Source organism: Martes martes, assembly GCF_963455335.1.
Source record: "Martes martes genome assembly, chromosome: 9".
Classification (NCBI taxonomy): Eukaryota; Metazoa; Chordata; class Mammalia; order Carnivora; family Mustelidae; genus Martes; species Martes martes.
This window is the reverse complement of record NC_137896.1, coordinates 37,644,935-37,658,785: the sequence shown is the minus strand read 5'-3', so window position 1 is coordinate 37,658,785 and position 13,851 is coordinate 37,644,935. Positions and strand designations below refer to the sequence as shown.

General features: G+C 39.4%; 1 protein-coding gene across 3 annotated transcripts in view; it reads left to right on the top strand.

Annotated features, from left to right (window-relative positions):
- The window catches only part of TASP1 (taspase 1), a 276,089-nt gene that overhangs the window by 121,291 nt on the left and 140,947 nt on the right, over nucleotides 1–13,851 (top strand). For 2 of the 3 annotated variants that reach the window (XM_080812603.1, XM_080812604.1), the window contains one exon: nucleotides 3,184–3,262. In XM_080812603.1, coding sequence (XP_080668729.1) covers nucleotides 3,184–3,262 — 79 coding nt within the window. The remainder of the gene's footprint in view (nucleotides 1–3,183; nucleotides 3,263–13,851) is intronic. The other variant, XR_013967338.1, reaches the window with a different exon arrangement.

The following is a 13,851-nucleotide window of genomic DNA, read 5'->3' as shown; positions in this document are numbered from 1 at the left end:
TAGGTAGAGAGACGGGGGTTGGGGGGGCGGGAAGCAGGCTCCCTGCTGAGCAGAGAGCCTGATGTGGGGCTCGATCCCAGGACCCTGGGATCATGACTGGAGCCAAAGCCAGAGGCTTTAACCCACTGAGTCACCCAGGCAGGCGCCCCTGTTCAACGTCTTTAAGCGCCACTTTCCACAACTGTAAAATGGGTATAGTTACCTTACAAAGTTCTAGAAGATTAAATGACATAATATATTTGAATTGCTTGCTATAGTCCCTCATAATAGAGCTATATATTAGGTAGAACTGTCTCTTGCTATGTACAGTAAGTGTGTTCATTCATGTGAATGAACAGCAACATTATGAGGTGGGGGTTTTTGTTATGCTCATTTTATAAAGGAAAAGAAGTTCCAAAAAAGATTAAATAATGATAATAATAATGATATTTATATGATCTATTTTTACTGAATGTTAATACCTTTGTTAAATGTTGAGGAAGTTTTACTACTAAAAAGAAGAAAGCTTATTTTTATTTTTTAAAGCCCTGCTTAAGGTTTTTTTTTTTTTTTTTTTAAGATTTATTTGTTTATTTTAGAGAGAGCTGGTGGTGGTGGTGCAGAAGGAGAGAGAGAGAGAGAGAAGTAGACTCTTGGCTGAGCATGGAGCCTGACGTGGGACTCAGTCACAATCCTGAGATCATGACCAGAGCCGAAATCAAGAATTGGTTATTTACCACCTGTGCCACCTAAGTGCCCCAAGCTTGTAATATTTTATCCAAAGAAGTGATAAGAGAGGGACAGTCTCTGGTTCTTTCTTTTATCTGACCTATCACTGTCTCAGCTCAACTGGTTTCAGAAGTTTAAGAAGGAAGACAACTTTAGATCATGAAATTGAGGGGAAGTGGCATAAGGGGAATTTGCTTAGAGAGAAGAAACAAAGAGTAAGAGTAAGTCTTCTTTTTTTTTTTTTTTTTTCCTTAAAAAAAGGACCCCTTTAGGTTATTAAGAGGTGTCCTTGTGGCCTTATTTGCTATTTTTGGGTCCAGGCTCCTGGTCAAGATAATTGTGGCGAATGGCAAGGATAGTGGGTTTTCAGTGAAGGCAATGACAGGGTTTTTCGGTGAAGGAAGAATAGGCCCTTCCCCTCAGGTGGCTTATTCTCTGAGGCTTTGGCTCACCTAGGAACTGTCCCAGTTAGTACCAGTTGAATGGCTTATCCCACAAGTTTGCCAGTTTGGTTCTGAAATCCATGTGTGGAATCCCTTCTACAGGGCTTTCAGTTCCCACTCTGACGCAACAATCTTGTGTATTTTAGAAGCATGGTGTTTTCAAAGGCAATAATAGATTTTCTACTGTTTGCCGTATTGGCAATGTTGTATTGAGTTCTTTGTTCTACTTATAAGGCTATTGCCAGTGACAACTGAGGGTGGCAACTGTGGGTCACATGAGCATGGGAGACTTCATCTCCAATTATCTTGGACATTGGATTATTTCTCAAGGAGAGTGATTAAGGGTGTAGGGTGTGTGTGTGTGTGCATCTCAAAGTCTTGAGGAACAGTTCACAAATCTAGGATTCTCTTGAGTGAGAAAAGAGTAATCAGGGCACTCAGATAGCTGTTTTAAAAAATTTAGAGAACTTCAGCAGGGAGGGTAAAGTAATTCCAGAGAGTAGAACCAGGATTATTGGGTGGAAGTTACAATAAAGCGGATGTTCATTAAAGCAATCTAAGGAAGAACTTCTAGCCAAAGGTAAGTGTCCAAAAGGGGAATGTGTTCCCTCATGAAGTATCAAGGTTCTTGGTATGAGAAGTGCCTGGGATATTTCACGGAAATTCCTGCTCTGGATAGAATATTGAAGCAAATGAGTTCTGAAGTCCTTATTAAAAAAAAAAGGGGGGGAATATTGTAGAAAGCTGGTCTGTCTGGTTACCATTCCCAGTCTTAGCTTCTTTCCCCACTCCTTACAAGTGATCTCTTTGAAAAGAACAGTTACTATTTTATGGGAGTATTTTTTCCTTCATTAGTCAGAAGTTATACTGAAAACTCCATGTATTGTGGCTTCTTTTTTTTCACTCAATAATATTTTTGGAGGTTTTTTTATTAGTTTCTAAAAATCTTTTTGAAAAAGTTGAATTCTTTATTTTGAACTCTCTGCAATGAATACTGCATATTGCTGGGCAAATGTTTAACCATTTCTTTACTGATGGACATCTGTGCTTTCAATTTTCCATTCTTTACCAAACTTTTGGTGGTGCATATTCTTGAGCAGACTTCCTTGTATTTCTCTATGCTGGCTATCAAAGGGGTTTTCTACTTCTGCTTCTAACTAAGGACTGGAAAAGTTACCAGTTTCATTTCCCCTCCCAAAGGCAGAGAAGTCATTGTGGATATTGAAGAGATGAATCCAGACATTCTGGGTGGCATTATTAAAAATAAAATAAGGATGATTTTTATATTCTTTTATAAAACCACAGTAATTTGTGTTATTGGTGGTTTCAGGCATATAAATCTGTTCTACTGCCTCATAAAGTAATTAGCTTGAATTGATCTTTTTGGTGCCTTTCTTTATATCTGGAGAATCTAGCACAGTGGTGAACATATACTGTTTGCAGTTCCTGCTATGCCACTTTAAGGGAGGCATGGCAGAAGCCCTCCTAAATGGGTTTTTTTTAGAGTATGCCAGGAAGACTACCTGCATCCCAGCCCCCCTGGGGCCCTGGTTAATAAGGCCAATTCCATGGGCAACCCCCAGACCACTGAATCAGAATATCTGGGAACCATGGTCCTATCACCAAACTTCTCAAGCAATTTGACATATTACCTAGTTTGAGAGCCACTATTTTAAGGCAACCACATGATTTCAAGGAGCCAGAAGAGAGGAATTTTTCTGAACTGGCTGACAAACTATAATTGGGGAAAGGTTGTTCAAGGAAGGAAAAAACTACTGCTGATGAGAGTCTAAAAACTTTCTTTTGCCCTTTTTTGAAAAATTAATACAGTAATTGAAGGTACAGTTTAAAATAGTGTTAGAACCATTGTTTGGGTAGGTCTTACGCAGTCTCTGGTATTATTTCCCAGTTGATATGCATCATTATTAAACCAGGCTTTATTAAATGGGTGTGATTTTGTCTTTTGTTGAAAGCAAGTAATTACATATAATATTTCTGAAATACATTGTGTACCTATTTTCTCTTTTCCCAGGCTGCTCTTTATGGATGTGGCTGCTGGGCTGAAAATACTGGAGCTCATAATCCCTACTCTACAGCTGTGAGTACCTCAGGTATTTGCTGCTTTCATGACCATTTTTCATAACTGCTACATTGTAGGTCATTTAATGATTGAAAAGAATATTTTTGTGTAAACATAAAGCATGTGCTAAGGCACTGCATAGACTAGAGCATTTATGCCTGAAAGATCTTTGGTATGTGGGAGATTTTAAGGATTATTTTACAATGTAAGTATCCCAATGTAAATGTTTTGCTAACATTTCATTACAACTCTGGAGTTAATTATAACGGTTATATTTTTAATGTTTTTTTTTTCTCTAGAGACTCAGGATAGTGCCAAATTTAGATCACAAAAGATATAAAAGCAACAAGGTATTTCAAAAATTAGGTAATCTCTTGAATAAAATGTCGGGGCAGAAAATACAAGATGTATTTCAAAATGTATGTGTGTATGTGTGTGTGCATATATATATGTATTTATATTTAAACTATTTATTTATTTGAGAGAGAGAGAGTTCCATAAGCAGGGGAGGGGCAGAGGGAGAAGGAGAAGCAGACTGAACTGCACAGAGAGCCTTGATCCCAGGACCCTGAGATCATGACCTGAGCCGAAGTCAGATGCTTAACCAACTGAGCCACCCAGGCTCCTCAAATTGTATATTTTATGACATGTACTCCTCTAGCTACACTTTTAATTAAATGCAGGTCCTCTTTTTGTATCTGTGTTAGAAGTTGTTATCATTCGTCCTTTTTGATGGCTGAGTAATATTCCATTGTAGATACGTACCACATCTTTATCCATTCATCTGATGAAGGACGTCTCGGCTCCTTCCACAGTTTGGCTGTTGTAGACATTGCTGCCATTTGCATTGACATGGATGGAACTGGAGGGGATTATGCTAAGTGAAATAAGTCCAGCAGAGAAAGACAGTTATCATATGGTTTAACTCATATATAGAACATAAGGAATAGAGCAGAGGACCACAGGGGAAGAGAAGGGGACAAGCCATGAGAGACTCTGGACTCCAGGAAATAAATTGAGTGTTACAGAAAGGAGGGTGGGTGAGGGGATGGGGTAACCAGGTGATGGGTATTAAGGAAGGTATGTGTTGTGATAAGCACTGGGTGTTATAGTAACTAATGAATCATTGAACACTACAACAAAAACTTATGATGTACTATATGCTGGCTAATGGAACATAATAAAAAAATAATAAAAAATTAAAAAATCACATTACTACTAAAAAAGTCATTATCATTTAGAAATTTTGTGTGTATGTGTGTGTGTGTGTGTGTGTGTGTGTGTGTGTGTGTGTTTGTTGGGGGCAGTTAATGAGCAGCATGGTTATCTAGATCCAGGTTTTCTGTGCTTGTGCCGGGTGTACTTGAAGCCTTTTCTCTCAATGTAGTGATATGAGTGGTTGACAAAGTGGTTCATCCCCTTTGCTGTGTTGTCTCTCAAGTTACAGTCCTAGGACTTTCTCCTTCATGTCATCAGGCTTTATCAAGAGAATGGATATGGCTGCCTTTCCTTCCTTTCTTCAGTTTCTTGCCAGTTTGGCTTCTGTATGACTCTGCTAACAAACCACCCAATTCAACCCAGTCCTTTTTTCCTGCTTACTCTTGACTCTCAGATCTCTGATACAGGTGTCTCTCTCCTTTTTATTGTAGCATAGATCCTAAAACTCTCTTGGTTTGTCCTGTTCTCCTGACCTGCTCCATCCTGGCTCTCTTCACAGACTCTTCCCATTGCTACCAACCCCAGGGTTGGGCTTCTCGTGGCTTTTCTTAGTTTCACTGTATGCTTTCTCTTGGTGATTTGGTGTTATTACTATTCTCATGATTTTAGCAGTTATTTCTTACGGTATTTGCTTCCATGTCTATCTCCTCTGGACTTTTTTCTGGAGGGCCACATGAGTTTTTTCTGACTTTCTGTTTGACATATCCCTCTGGGTGTCATCTGTGCATATCAGATTCAGCAGGCTCAATGAAATACCTTATTCATTATTCCCACCCTTTGCCATGAAATTTCTCCTGTGTCCTTTCTCTCTTTTGTTGCCATCACTATCCTATTCTTTGCTCAGACTTGACCTCTTGGTACCATTTTCATATTTGTTGCTTCGGTCCATTTCCTTGCATCAGTGGAAAAATAATTGTGGACCACTGGCCTATCAGGTGAAGTCCAAACATGAATTAATGTTAAACTTTAACCATACTAATTGTAATTGGCAAAAAATTGATTGTCATTCTTTCAGTTTTGGAGAGATGAGCATAATATAATGAGTTAGTTTGTTAAAAGATTTTATTTCTTTATTTTTTTAAAATTTTTTATTTTTTATTTTAATAAACATATAATGTATTTTTATCCCCAGGGGTACAGGTCTGTGAATCGCTAGGTTTACACATTTCACAGCACTCATCATAGCACATACCCTCCCCAATGTCCATATCCCCACCACCCTCTCCCGTTCCCCCTCCCCCCAGCAACCCTCAGTCTGTTTTTTGAGATTGAGTCTTTTATGGTTTGTCTCCCTCCCAATCCCATCTTTTCATTTTTTCTTTTCCTAGCTCCCCCAACGCCCCCCACATCGCATCTCCACTTCCTCATATCAAAGAGATCATATGATAGTTGTCTTTCTCCGATTGACTTATTTTGCTAAGCATAATACCCTCTAGTTCCATCCACGTCGTCGCAAATGGCAAGATTTCATGTCTTTTGATGGCTGCATAGTATTCCATTGTGTATATATACCACACCTTCTTTATCCATTCATCTGTTGATGGACATCTAGGTTCTTTCCACAGTTTGGCTATTGTGGACATTGCTGCTATAAACATTCGGGTGCATGTGCCCCTTCGGAGCACCACGTTTGTATCTTTAGGATATATACCCAGTAGTGCAATCGCTGGGTCGTAGGGTAGCTCTATTTTCAGTTTTTTGAGGAACCTCCACACTGTTTTCCAGAGTGGTTGCACCAGCTTGCATTCCCACCAGCAGTGTAGGAGGGTTCCCCTCTCTCCGCATCCGCGCCAGCACCTGTCATTTCTTGACTTGTTAATTTTAGCCATTCTGACTGGTGTGAGGTGGTATCTCATTGTGGTTTTGATTTGTATTTCCCTGATGCCGAGTGATGTGGAGCACTTTTTCATGTGTCTGTTGGCCATCTGGATGTCTTCTTTGCAGAAATGTCTGTTCATGTCCTCTGCCCATTTCTTGATTGGATTATTTGTTCTTTGGGTGTTGAGTTTGCTAAGTTCTTTATAGATTTTGGATACTAGCCCTTTATCTGATATGTCGTTTGCAAATATCTTCTCCCATTCTGTCAGTTGTCTTTTGGTTTTGTTAACTGTTTCCTTTGCTGTGTAAAAGCTTTTGATCTTGATGAAATCCCAATAGTTCATTTTTGCCCGTGCTTCTGTTGCCTTTGGCGATGTTCCTAGGAAGAAGTTGCTGCGGTTGAGGTCAAAGAGGTTGCTGCCTACATTCTCCTCAAGGATTTTGATGGATTCCTTTCTCACATTGAGGTCCTTCATCCATTTTGAGTCTATTTTCGTGTGTGGTGTAAGGAAATAGTCCAATTTCATTTTTCTGCATGTGGCTGTCCACTTTTCCCAGCACCATTTGTTGAAGAGGCTGTCTTTTTTCCATTGGATATTCTTTCCTGCTTTGTGAAAGATTAGTTGACCATAGAGTTGAGGGTCTATTTCTGGGCTCTCTATTCTGTTCCATTGATCAATATGTCTGTTTTTGTGCCAGTACCATACTGTCTTGATGATGACAGCTTTGTAATAGAGCTTGAAGTCTGGAATTGTGATGCCACCGACTTTGGCTTTCTTTTTCAATATTCCTTTGGCTATTCGAGGTCTTTTCTGGTTCCATATAAATTTTAGGATTATTTGTTCTATTTCTTTAAAAAAAGTGGATGGGATTTTGATAGGGATTGCATTAAATGTGAAGATTGCTTTAGGTAGAATAGACATTTTCACAATATTTGTTCTTCCAATCCATGAGCATGGAATATTTTTCCATTTCTTTGTGTCTTCCTCAATTTCTTTCATGAGTACTTTATAGTTTTCTGAGTACAGATTCTTTGCCTCTTTGGTTAGATTTATTCCTAGGTATCTTATGGTTTTGGGTGCGATTGTAAATGGGACTGACTCCTCAATTTCTCTTTCTTCTGTCTTGTTGTTAGTGTAAAGAAATGCGACTGATTTCTGTGCATTGACTTTATATCCTGACACTTTACTGAATTCCTGTACAAGTTCTAGCAGTTTTGGAGTGGAGCCTTTTGGGTTTTCCACATATAGTATCATATCATCTGCAAAGAGTGATAGTTTGACTTCTTCTTTGCCAATTTGGATGCCTTTAATTTCTTTTTGTTGTCTGATTGCTGAGGCTAGGACTTCTAGTACAATGTTGAACAGCAGTGGTGATAACGGACATCCTTGCCATGTTCCTGACCTTAGCGGAAAAGCTTTCAGTTTTTCTCCATTGAGAATGATATTTGCGGTGGGTTTTTCCTAGATGGCTTTGATAATATTGAGGTATGTGCCTTCTATCCCTACACTTTGAAGAGTTTTAATCAGGAAGGGATGCTGCACTTTGTCAAATGCTTTTTCAGCATCTATTGAGAGTATGATATGGTTCTTACTCTTTCTTTTATTAATGTATTATATCACATTGATGGATTTGAGGATGTTGAACCAACCTTGCAGCCCTGGAATAAATCCCACTTGGTCGTGGTGAATAATCCTTTTAATGTACTGTTGGATCCTATTGGCCAGTATTTTGGTGAGAATTTTCGCATCTGTGTTCATCAAGGATATTGGTCTGTAATTCTCTTTTTTGGTGGGATCCTTGTCTGGTTTTGGGATCAAGGTGATGCTGGCCTCATAAAATGAGTTTGGAAGTTTTCCTTCCATTTCTATTTTTTGGAACAGTTTCAGGAGAATAGGAATTAATTCTTCTTTACATGTTTGTTAGAATTCCCTGGGAAGCCGTCTGGTCCTGGACTTTTGTTTGGAGATTTTTGATGACTGTTTCAATCTCCTTACTGGTTATGGGTCTGTTCAGGTTTTCTATTTCCTCCTGGTTCAGTTGTGGTAGTTCATATGTCTCTAGAAATGTATCCATTTCTTCCAGGTTGTCAAATTTGTTGGCGTAGAGTTGCTCATAGTATGTTCTTATAATTGTTTGTATTTCTTTGGTGTTGGTGTGATCTCTCCTCTTTCATTCATGGTTTTATTTATTTCAGTCCTTTCTCTTCTTTTTGATAAATCTGGCCAGGGGTTTGTCAATCTTATTAATTCTTTCAAAGAACCAGCTCCTAGTTTTGTTGATTTGTTCTATTGTTTTTTTAGTTTCTATTTCATTGATTTCTGCTCTGATCTTTATGATTTCTCTTCTCCTGCTGGGTTTAGGCTTTCTTTGTTGTTCTCTCTCCAGCTCCTTTAGTTGTAGGGTTAGGTTGTGTATTTGAGACCTTTCTTGTTTCTTGAGAAAGGCTTGTACCGCTATATATTTTCCTCTCAGGACTGCCTTTGTTGTGTCCCACAGATTTTGAACCGTTGTGTTTTCATTATCATTTGTTTCCATGAATTTTTTCAATTCTTCTTTAATTTCCTGGTTGACTCATTCATTTTTTAGAAGGATGCTGTTTAGTCTCCATGTATTTGCATTCTTTCCAAATTTCCTCTTGTGATTGAGTTCTAGCTTCAGAGCATTGTGGTCTGAAAATATGCAGGGAATGATCCCAATCTTTTGATACCGGTTGGGACCTGATTTATGACCGAGGATGTGGTCTATTCTGGAGAATGTTCCATGTGCACTAGAGAAGAATGTATATTCTGTTGCTTTGGGACGGAATGTTCTGAATATATCTGTGATGTCCATCTGGTCCAGTGTGTCATTTAAGGCCTTTATTTCCTTGTTGATCTTTTGCTTAGATGATCTGTCCATTTCAGTGAGGGGAGTGTTAAAGTCCCCTGCTATTATTGTATTACTGTCGATGTATTTCTTTGATTTTGTTATTAATTGGTTTCTATAGTTGGCTGCTCCCATGTTAGGGGCATAGGTATTTAAGATTGCTAGGTCTTCTTGTTGGACAGACCCTTTGAGTATGATATAGTGTCCTTCCTCATCTCTTATTATAGTCTTTGGCTTAAAATCTAATTGATCTGAGGGGCGCCTGGGTGGCTCAGTGGGTTAAAGCCTCTCCCTTCGGCTCAGGTCATGATCCCGGGGTCCTGGGATCGAGCCCTGCATCGGGCTCTCTGCTTAGCGGGGAGCCTGCTTCCTCCCCTCTCTCTCTCTGCCTGCCTCTCTGCCTACTTGTGATCTATGTCTGTCAAATAAAGAAATAAAATCTTTAAAAAAAAAATCTAATTCATCTGATATAAGGATTGCCACCCCAGCTTTCTTCTGATGTCCATTAGCATGGTACCTTATTTTCCACCCCCTCACTTTAAATCTGGAGGTGTCTTCGGGTCTAAAATGAGTTTCTTGTAGGCAGCATATTGATGGGTTTTGTTTTTTTATCCATTCTGATACCCTGTGTCTTTTGATTGTTGATTGGGGCATTTAGCCCATTACCATTCAGGGTAACTATTGAGAGATATGAATTTAGTGCCATTGTATTGCCTGTAAGGTGACTGTTACTGTATATTGTCTCTGTTTCTTTCTGATCTACTCCTTTTAGGGTCTCTCTTTGCTTAGAGGACCCCTTTCAATATTTCCTGTAGAGCTGGTTTGGTGTTTGCAAATTCTTTCAGCTTTTGTTTGTCCTGGAAGCTCTTTATCTCTCCTTCTATTTTCAATGATAGCCTAGCCGGATATAGTATTTTTGGCTGCATGATTTTCTCATTTAGTGCTCTGAATATAGCATGCCAGTTCTTTCTGGCCTGCCAGGTCTCTGTGGATAGGTCCGCTGCCAGTCTAATGTTTTTAACCTTGTATGTTACAGACTTCTTTTCCCGGGCTGCTTTCAGGATTTTCTCTTTGTCGCTCAGACTTGTAAATTTTACTATCAGGTGACGAGGTGTGGACCTATTTTTATTGATTTTGAGGGGCGTTCTTAGCATCTCCTGGATTTTGATGTTTGTTCCCTTTGCCATATTAGGGAAATTCTCTCCAATAATTGTCTCCAATATACCTTCTGCTCCCCTCTCTGTTTCTTCTTCTTCTGGAATCCCAATTATTCTAATGTTGTGTCATCTTATGGTGTTGCTTATCTCTCGAATTCTCTCCTCGTGGTCCAGTATTTGTTTGTCTCTCTTTTGCTCAGCTTCTTTATTCTCTGTCATTTGGTCTTCTGTGTCATTAATTCTTTCTTCTGCCTCATTTATCCTAGCAGTGAGAGCTTCCATTTTTGATTGCACCTCATTAATAGCTTTTTTGATTTCAACTTGGTTAGATTTTAGTTCTTTTATTTCTCCAGAAAGGGCTTTTATCTCTCCGGAGAGGGTGTCTCTAATATCTTCTATGCCTTTTTCGAGCCCGGCTAGAACCTTGAGAATCGTCATTCTGAACTCTAGATCTGTCATGTTACCAATGTCCATATTGATTAGGTCTTCAGCCTTCGGTACGGCCTCTTGTTCTTTTTTTTTGAGGTGAGTTTTTTCGCCTTGTCATTTTGTCCAGATAAGATTTGCTTTCTCCTCCTATAGAATTCTGCTGTTCTTGGTGAGTGAAGTTGGTCTTGGCTGGGTTTCTTGAACGTTTTATTTCTTGATTAATTGAGAGAGATAGTGTGTGTGTGAGCAAATGTCGGGGGGAGGAGCAGAGGGAGAGGGATAAGTAGACTCCATACTGAGCATGGAGTCAGACATAAGGCTCAATCAAATGACCCTGAGAACACAACCTGAGCCAAGACCAAGAGTTGGATGCTTAACTGACTGAGCCATCCAGGTGCCCCAATATGAGTTAATTTTTAATTTAATATTGGTGGCACATGAAAATCTCTGTGTGTGATATTTAGGAATTAGGTTGTGCACATAATTAAGTATGGTTTTATGTCTATAGACAGTTGTGGTATTTGAAAAAACTGAAGTCTAAAATAGATAATTTATTGTTTCATTGTTATTTTCCCAAAGTAGTGTTAGTGTCATATGTTGTATTGACTTTATTTTTGGTCAGTGTGTTACTCAGCGAGTTGGTTTGTAATCGTTAAGTGTTACTCTCATGTCTACACATTTGGAAACCTGGATTCTCGTTTAAGCTAAAATCCTGAAAGCTGCCTGACTGTCACTTCAGAAAAGAAATTTGATCTCTTTGGGATTTTCCACCTCTCTCCTTTTTAAAATTGGTGATGTGGAAGCTGGAATAGGATCACATTTCATTGATTTGATTATGTTAAGTGTGCAGTGGGTGGATAAAGCTAAAATTATAAAATTAAGATCTTTTCCCCTTCCCCTTGCATATTGCCTCCTTTGCACATCTTGCATCAACTGAAGATAATTTCACATGACTAAAGATAAATTCAGGTTTCTAGTTCATGACATCCAGTGCAGCTTTTAAACTTGGATTCCCAGTTTGTCATGTTATATTCTTCTGACGTTTAAGGACTAACCATCATCAGTCTCCATAACCTGAGGATAATAGAGCAAGTCTCCAGTTCCTTCTGTCCCTGGGACTTTGTATGATTGATTCACCCTTGTTTCTCCTGGGACTGTTGCTATGAGGTTGACAACAGAAACACATGGCAGAGTTGGGTGACCAAGTCAGAAGAAAGGTGGTGCATGGAATTTTGCAATTGTTTGGTCAAAATAAAAAAGACTGGTGCCTTAGGCTGTTGCAGAAAATTTAGAGACCTGGCCTACATTTTAGGTTTATAGTTCTTGGAAGGTAGTAATTGAAAGGCGGAGGGAAGATAGTTATGGTCAGGGTAGGGCTCTCCCAAGGCCAGACAGGCAATTTGATCATTAGCCTCAGGGATAAACTCCAGCATCTTGTTCTCATCACTGGGTGGGGAAGAATGAGTGGGGAGTGGGAAAGAGAGTAGTGTGGCAGGAGCGGGCTGTGCAAACTCTGACTAATATTCTGGCATCATGGAAATTTGTCTAGCTAGGAAGGCAGCAGAGTATATACCTGGGTTCTTGTGCAGACTCTTTCACTCACTGGCTGTGACCTTGGCAAGGGTTATTTGTAGAGCAAGAATATCTACCTTAGTATCTGTGAGTACTGAATGAATTGACATATGAAGGCAGTTAGCATACTTCTTGGCTCAGAGTAGTCCTTCAGTACTTAACGGTGTGTCATTGAATCTAAGTCACCATCTTTTATAAACTAAACCATAATTTTATGTTTTTTTTTGTTTTGTTTTTTTTTTAAAGATTTTATTTATTTATTTGACAGACAGATCACAAGTAGGCAGAGAGGCAGGCAGAGAGAGAAGGGAGGAAGCAGGCTCCCTGCTGAGCAGAGAGCCTGATGTGGGGCTCGATCCGAGGACGCCGGAATCATGACCTGAGCCGAAGGCAGCGGCTTTAACCCACTGAGCCACCCAGGCGCCCCTAAACCATAATTTAAAAAAAAATTGGTTGATTCATATTTTTTTATTGTGGTAAGAATACAACATGAAATCTTTTCTTAAATTTTTTAATGTATAACACAGTATTTTAAACTTTAGATGCAAATCGTACAACAGATCCCTTGAACTTTATTCATCTTGCATTACTGAAACTTTATGTGTTTTTGTTTTTTTGTTTGTTTGTTTTTTAGAGAGGGAGAGGGGGTGGGCAGAGGGAGAAAGAGAGAGAGAATCTTCCAGCATGAACTCTGATATGGTGCTCAGTCTCACAACCCTGAGATCTTGACTTGAGCCAAACTCAAGAGTAGGACACTTAACTGACTGAGGCACCCAGGTGCCCTAAAATTTTATGAATTTTTAATATCAACTCCCCATTTCCCCCTTCCCTCAGCCCCTGGCAATCACCATTCCACTTTTTGCTTCTATGAGTTTGGCAATCACCATTCTACTTTTTGCTTCTATGAGTTTGACTATTTTAAGTTCCTCATGTAAGTGGAATCATGCAGTATCTGTCCTTCTGTGACTGGCTTACTTTACTTTGCATAATATCTTTGAGGATTGTCCATGTTGTATAGGGAGGGATTTCCTCTTTTAAGGCTGAATAACAGTCAGTTGTACATGTATAGCACATTTTCTTTATCAGTTTTTCTGTTGGTGAGCATTTAGGTGATATCTACATCTTGGCTATTATGAATAATGATGCAGTGAACATGGAGGTACTGATATCTCTTCAAGATCCTGATTTAAACTCTTTTGGATAGATACCCAGAAATAGAGTTGTTGGATCATATAATAGTCCTATTTTTAATTTTTTTTTTCTAAAGATTTTATTTATGTGACAGAGATCACAAGTGGGCAGAGAGGCAGGCAGAGAGAAGAGGAAGGGAAGAAGGCTCCCTGCCGAGCAGAGAGCCCGATGTGGGGCTCGATCCCAGGACCCTGGGACCATGACCTGAGCCAAAGGCAGAGGCTTTAACCTACTGAGCCACCCAGGTGCCCCAGTCCTATTTTTAATTTTTTGAGGAACCTGCATACTGTTGCTCGTAGCAGCTGTACCATTTTATAATCCCATGAACAGTGTACAAGGCTGTGAATATCTTTACATCTTCACCAAC